Source organism: Rhyacophila brunnea, unplaced genomic scaffold (assembly GCF_057557595.1).
Source record: "Rhyacophila brunnea isolate RB1 unplaced genomic scaffold, BYU_Rbru_1.0 scaffold_4, whole genome shotgun sequence".
Lineage (NCBI taxonomy): Eukaryota > Metazoa > Arthropoda > Insecta > Trichoptera > Rhyacophilidae > Rhyacophila > Rhyacophila brunnea.
Genome location: NW_028233068.1, coordinates 27,071,950 through 27,079,228, shown reverse-complemented (window position 1 = coordinate 27,079,228; position 7,279 = coordinate 27,071,950). Strand labels below are relative to the sequence as shown.

General features: G+C 34.0%; 1 protein-coding gene across 3 annotated transcripts in view; it reads right to left on the bottom strand.

The window, feature by feature from the left end:
* Dhc64C (dynein heavy chain, cytoplasmic) overlaps positions 1 to 7,279 on the bottom strand; it is a 63,935-nt gene continuing 56,656 nt past the window's right edge. For all 3 annotated transcript variants that reach the window (XM_085954873.1, XM_085954874.1, XM_085954875.1), the window contains 14 exons: positions 6,662 to 6,805; positions 6,468 to 6,537; positions 6,253 to 6,325; positions 6,017 to 6,138; positions 5,740 to 5,925; positions 5,499 to 5,627; positions 5,274 to 5,379; positions 4,412 to 4,518; positions 4,169 to 4,297; positions 2,156 to 2,269; positions 1,942 to 2,025; positions 1,746 to 1,856; positions 1,003 to 1,181; positions 1 to 469 (listed from right to left, as the gene is read on the bottom strand). In XM_085954873.1, coding sequence (XP_085810999.1) covers positions 301 to 469; positions 1,003 to 1,181; positions 1,746 to 1,856; positions 1,942 to 2,025; positions 2,156 to 2,269; positions 4,169 to 4,297; positions 4,412 to 4,518; positions 5,274 to 5,379; positions 5,499 to 5,627; positions 5,740 to 5,925; positions 6,017 to 6,138; positions 6,253 to 6,325; positions 6,468 to 6,537; positions 6,662 to 6,805 — 1,723 coding nt within the window. In that variant the 3' untranslated portion in view covers positions 1 to 300. The remainder of the gene's footprint in view (positions 470 to 1,002; positions 1,182 to 1,745; positions 1,857 to 1,941; positions 2,026 to 2,155; positions 2,270 to 4,168; positions 4,298 to 4,411; positions 4,519 to 5,273; positions 5,380 to 5,498; positions 5,628 to 5,739; positions 5,926 to 6,016; positions 6,139 to 6,252; positions 6,326 to 6,467; positions 6,538 to 6,661; positions 6,806 to 7,279) is intronic.

Here is a 7,279-nt window from a genome sequence, read left to right as displayed (position 1 = left end):
TAGTACATTTTAGTGGTGATACATAATAAGTATTCTTTTAATAGACATGATTAAAGCTAAGCAAAAATAGTCTCTCTAAATATAGCAACAAGCAAAAATAAAGTATAAATATTCTTATAATAGTGGGCATAAATAATTTCTTACAATTAAAAATTGCCGAGTTAATTAATTGTATATTTAAATAGTTTTTGTGATACTAAAAGATTATCATTATTCTTTTGTATGTTTTTAAATCAGTATATTTTTTTATTTAATTAGCGATAGCAAGCAACATCCAGTTGTAGTAAACGAGGTGATGTTTCAATTAAGGGCAGTGCTGGTCAGTAAGGCGACTCCTCTTTCCAAGAAGCAATGAGGTTCCTGGCCGGGAGCTACTCCCAGACGAATCGTGAAGAGGAGTTCCGTGCGGTGCGAGTTCAGATACACCGGAAGAACTAACCCACTAGGGTCACTGGAGTCTTCCTTCCCTCTGGAATTGCGAATGAAGGGTGATATTACTGATTTTGATCAAAACAAAATCATAGAAAATACAATACTGTTTATTATGAATGAAATTTTATTTATTTTATAAATAAATAACAGCTATTGGTCAATGAACTACAATAGGTATATATTATAATTAAAAACAGTAAAAGCACAGAAAAAAAAATAACAAAACAAAAGCAAATTATTTTTCACTATTACAAATAACCCTATGGTGGAGTAGTTCATAGAGTGTTTGTCTGTGAAGACGTATGTGCGGGTTTATTTAAATTTTGAGTCAACAGAAGTCAACAGAATGATGAGAAGATTTCAAATACTAGAATGATTGGCATCTGATGGTGTGGTTGGATCCAGAGCATACATCTAGTAGGTTAAGCAAACGATTAACATAAATTTTTTGTAAAACAAAAAACTGTTAAGAAACCTCTTTCGAGTGGCAGCCAAGATCGAAATCAAATTGTAAAGCCAATAAAGAGTTGTGATCATTACTGAACAAAGACAAACAATTTTCCGACTTACCTAACCCATCGAATAAGCGTGACAGGTAAGTCCACCATGATAGTGGATGCCAGCAGGAGTTGGTTGTTCCTCACTTGGGCGCCTTGCAACTTCAGCCCGACCACGCAGAAGGACGAGCCGCTCGCTTCAATAGCTGCCTTATTGGCATCCGTTGATTGCCCAGAGTCAGGAATTGTCACCTAGTATAATGAAATCGTACAAATTGTGACCATGTAAAAAAATCGTTGAACAAAGAACATCAGATCTGTTAATTTTTCTTATAAAATGTCTCCTTAATCCTGTGGGATGTCAATCTCCCTTAATGGATAGGTACACTGTGTGAACTCATTTAATAGAGGATTACTTTATAGAAATTCATTCACTGGATATTTAATTCCACTAATGATTTTATGTAAGTTGAACAGTTGACACACCATCCATCAAGATAAATCTTTATTTTAGTGGTATAATTAATTTAATATCCCAAAACTTGGAACAGCCTCATTTTATTTAATTGATAAAGCAAATTGCCCGGCATGTGATAGATGTGAGTTTAAATTCCGCTCAGTCCAAGATTTTTTCAAAGATTTTTCTAATAGTTATGTTATGTATCTTTAAAATAGCCTGGTGTTAGTTCAATCATCTGATAACACAATCACAGGCCAATTTATATAATTTTCTAATAAATTTATAGATACTTGTAAGATTGTAAGTGTTAAGATAATAAACAAAATATAGTATAGTATGTATTATAATATATTAACCTGAAGATGTAGCTCCTCGAGAGACCAGCTGTTGGCTTGAGCAACACATTGCCGAGTGGCAGTTATGTATGCCTCAGGATTCAAAAGGCCTCCCAACCATACCGGCAGAGACTGCAAAGCAACAAAACGGTATTAGCATTATGAATTTGGTTTCTATTACTTGCGGTAGAAACTGCACTATTTTTAATTAGCTTACCTGTAGCTCTTTGGCTCCATTTGCAGCGACGAGTTCTGAAACCTGTTGCAATTGCTTGACTCGCTGGGCGAAATCAGTCACCCACTGAAAAATACAAATAATAATTCTTTCAATAAATGGAAATTCAATTAAATAAATGTTCCCAATTCGGATTGTAGACAACGAAAAAATAATATAAATCCCGATAATAGTTCAAAATGGCGATGTAGCACACCTGTATAACGGTGCAGGCTGGTGCCACAGTATAACGTCTCCAGCCAGAAGGTAGAAGACCGCGAACCAAAGCACCGACCATTGCACGACTTGCATTTGTCTGTTTCATTTCACCCTGCAACATAAAACAAATAAAATGGTTTAAAATAATTTAATGTACAAAGAAACACTACAAAAACAAACCACCGTTGATTCTCAACGTGCAATGTCCATGTTTTGGCAATTTAGAATTCTCAACTTTATATCATTGGCGAAGGGTGCGGGAAAAATAGTGCACACTAAACTTTCAGTTTGATATTGGTTAGTTTTTAAAATTCGATTAAACTCTACCTTACCAAACCATAATATTATAGAATAATATTTTTATCTATTATAGTTTGCTTTAGGGAGGGTTTGACTGACAAAAGTTTAATGTGCACTATTTACGTTGGATCTCCACAGTCTACCTCCGCCCTCGCCACTGCTTTATATCCTAGTTAGTTGACAATACTATGAGCAAAGAAAAATCCTCATCTATTGAATTATTTATGATGTGATTATATTAAATTTATCATTGTTTTATATTTCAATTGTATCTTAATCATGATTGTGACATTTCAGCATAGAAACATTTGACTTTCCGACTTCTTCATTAGTTTACTAAGGTATTTATTTGAAAACTTGTTTTCATTTAACCCTTTTACTCCCACGGGGCCGATATTTCGGCCCACCATACCTATGTGAAAACTCCATCTGGGCCGATCCATCGGCCGAAAGTTTGGAACCAAATTTACGATTTATTCCAAATTTTTTCCCGTCATATTTCGTTCATGTAGACGAAGCATTATATTCACTGTGTGTTGGGTGGTGACTAACATTTATTTTAGTGTCGGCATTGTTTATAATTATGCCATACCCTAATAACTCACAAGTCATAATTTCTCTGCTGTCGAACTTGAGACCAAAGAGGGTCATAAAAATAATAAAACATTATTTTTATGACACATTTTAAATTCTGATATTTCTTTTAGTTGTTTTATGATTCATATATCACATTACAAAATGAAATTTGTAATTTTTGAACTAACAATGGATGCCACTGTATTTTTGGTAAGACGGTGAAAAAATACATGAATATAAATAATATTATAAATGATTTAGTGCTTTGAGACTTATTTTTTGAAATTACTTCATTCCATATCAGTTAGTCGTCGATACTGTATCGAATTCTCTTGCGATTTCGTGAATTGAATAATATTCTTGAATACCTTGACACTATACGATTTTTTTTGATTACTTTATAAAAATTCTATTTCATAGAGAAATAATAATATGTTTATTTTTTTTTCTGTTACTACATAAGGATAGATTATATTATAAAATTTGATATATCAATTATAAATAAAAAAATGTTGTCACACTTGTTTTGTTGTTCAAACATAGTTTTATCCGTTCATTTCTAAATAAATATTGATACATTATTTTTTTCTTTTGTTTTATTGATGTAAACTATCAATATTATTACTTATTATTGCTTTATACACCATTGAGAACACACAAAAAAAGTTTCAAATTTTTAAAACATGTGTAGAATTAGTTATTTAAAAAAAACTAAATCGACGATTTGTTGTCAAAAAATGCTTGGGAGTTTTCGCATATGCTAGGCTAAATCAGCTGGGAGTAAAAGAGTTAATTATTCATCTTTTCAGCTGTTTGTATTTACCATGTGTTGTGTTTGGAATCATCAAAATATTCTAATAAAACTAGTAACAAAATCTGCTGTATGTCCGTAATGATGAATGAATTTTATGTGCTTATTATAGAAAGATAAAACATGATTAATTGCAGAGTTTCATTCTTACAATTGAATATTTACCAATTCAATTAATATAGTCAACCTAATCATAATATTTACATATTGTTTACCAAACAGTTTTATTTCTCCCTTGAGTAATATGGGTTTGTGCACATAACAGATAGATATTGTATTTTAAATTGATAATAGAGGGACAATCACATGTGTATATAGAATTACCTGACAGATCAAATTGACATGCTGCAAATCTCGTACAACATCGGCCAGCAAAGAGGATCCGCTTGCCACTTCACGTTCGAAGAAACGGTACAACGGGTCCTTGATATTCTCAACTGTTCTCTTCAGGGTCTGAAAGTGAAAACAAAAAATATATTCACTTAATACATAGTAATTATTACAGCTCTACTATCTAATTATGCATTGTAATTACTGCACAAATTGGTTACAAAAATAATATGTTACCTGTAGAGACTTGGGCAGTAAGTCAAGCCACAAAGTAGCAGACTGGTGAAGGGTCTTCATCCACGCTGGTCGCCCATCGCCCAGAACATTCAGTTCTACAACGGCACCTAAAATAAATTATGAATCAATCAATATCCATGAGTATTTCACATTTGTTTGACATATTCCCAGTTTTTGACATTACTCATAAGGCAATTGGGAAAATCCATTGGTATAAAGTGGTGTACAGCAAATATCCAAATTGACAGTGGTCAATGGACAACTTTAGTGGATAAGGCGTAAATCCCACAGGAAACCGCGGGGTAACAAGCGCGCATGTTAATTTTTCGAAAAGGCGCACCTACTGAACCAAAATACTACATAAGAAAATACTGCAGAGCCCACAAGTGACAACGGAACTCGCGAGTCATTCAGTTTACTCTGCTAGAGGCATGGTTAAAGCATAGCACCGCCCAAACCACTCTCCTATCTTTTTTTGTTATTGGTCCCATCTATCTGAATTTTTTTTGCGAAATATAAGCCACTTATATACTTTCCGATATATAAGGGCAAACATGGACAGCGCGGAAGCGATTGCCCTTTGTGTAGCAATTGCCTTATAAACCCTTTGCGAAATTACAACTTGCCATGCACTACTCTCATTAATGGCATCATCAGTAGCAGAAGACATAAAAAATCTCATTGCATTGAAGTCTATATTCCTGCTTTAAGATATTTTATTGGATTCATCTTAGTACTTGCCTATTTGTAGTTTGTACTTCTGAACAGAAAACAGCCAAAGGCTACATGATAATATAACAGTTTGGACAGACCAATATGTTTGATGACATGGAGATACTCATTAACAAAATTTAAAAATGACCTTGATCTTGTTGTGAAGCACTGTAAGCGAGTTCCTCTTCATCTTCCAATTGCTGCATGTTGAGGAGTTTGGAAACCAGATCGGTTCCTTGAGTTGTCAAAAGCACCTGATTCGCAAAATAAATATAATAATAAATAAATAAATTCAATTATGAGCCAAATATTTTTTCCGTTTTAATAACAATATTGCGTGTAATTCAAAGTCATGTTTGTAATAAAGACAAACCTTTTCAGCATTATTAGGCAATCCCAACCATGCAGGGGTCTGCCTATCGGAAAGGTTTTCAATCCACTTCAAGAAGTGATCTCGCCGAGTTCCGTCAGGCATGGTGATGTGACGCTGACCCGCGGCGCCCTGTGGAAAACCATAACAAAATTCAATATAAAATTACACGATTCGATGTTTCCATGTATTTATATCGTGAAAGTAATCTCAAATCAAACAAATAACTTCAAGTTAAACTCACCCCGTCAACATTAGCGACCAGAGCAAAGTCTGGCTCGAAACTCTTTGGTGTAAACAGCTTGCATAAGAAGGAATGTAACAGCCGTTGATCGAAAGAGTTGTCGATCTTTCCTCCGTAGATGCACTGGGACAGCAATGTAACGAGAGCATCCCATGGCACCTTGTCTGGAGGCAGATTGGTGCGACCCTAAATCAAACAAATCAAGTGATTAAACATTTCTTTATATTATTATGGTTGTAAAAAAACATAAATGCCATATACAGTTTTAGATGGTTACCATAGCAGTAGCCTCGATCCAAGTATCCAAGGTATCGCACGCCACTCTCAAATCACTTTCATTGAACTCATAATGTTTAGCCCAGCCCAGCGGTACATAGCGAAGTCTTTCTTGCACAATTCCTGTAATCAAAATTAGAAATTACAAAATTTAAAAAAAACTTAATAGACAACATGTTTTCATTTTTAATAATTTTAAACTGAATCATATTTGAACAATACACAAAATATATTCACCGTGGAACCAAGCGAGAAGGAAATAGAGTCTAGCCCTTTCTGATGGCGGTTTCATCATTCTGGCAGCTGGAACCTAAAATATTAAATAGATAATTAAATTTGAAGCCCATAGAATAAGTAAAATAATGCATTCTTAACTACGTTGATCTTTTATAAAATTTAATGTGAATCCCAATATGGTATGGTTTATGTAATGTATGTTCTTTCCAACTTACTGTGCTGAATGTACGGAGCAGATTCGCACGAATACCTGGTGGCGGTTCAAACACAAATATACGGCCGGCCCTATAAAAGACAAATTAAATATTTGCATTAACTGGAAAACATATAAGTATATATATAAATAGTTTCTCAATAATAACACAATATATTATATAAACCGCTATATTACAGCGTATTAATGTCTTACCTGAGCAAATTGACAGGTAGTTTGGGACTGACTTCTGCAGTAAGGAACAGCCTGAAGGCGGGGTGCGGCTGCAATGAATGAAGTTTCTTCTCCAACTGGACAAGCCATGACGGAGCCAGGTGGACGTTCTTCAACATTACCCATCTTTAAAACAAATATGAAACATTTATATACTGAAAACAATCATTTGTGGTATTTTTTTTATAATTATTATGAATGAAGCCGCAAGAGAAACATAATATAATATAAATAATTATAATATGAGGCGTCTAATTCCAAAAAGCGGTAAGTCCACATATGGTCAAAATCGAGAAAAAAATACGCACGTATTCTTTGTATAATTTTACACAATACGTATTCATCTATTAATTCCAAAACACGACAAAACCCTACGAAAAAAATATTTTAAGTCTCGATTTATTACAAAAAGCGCCAAGTCCGTGTTTCATATTATTTAATGCTTGGTTGATTTCGCACGTATTTAAGTCAACCAATGAGGGAACGTTCAATATTGCAAATGGCGTCTCCCATGCTGTAGCATCTGGTAAACTCATGACAGTGCCACGGAAATATGTGCCTTATGCGGAATAAATTAAAAAGTGAGGTAGTTTATCGGCT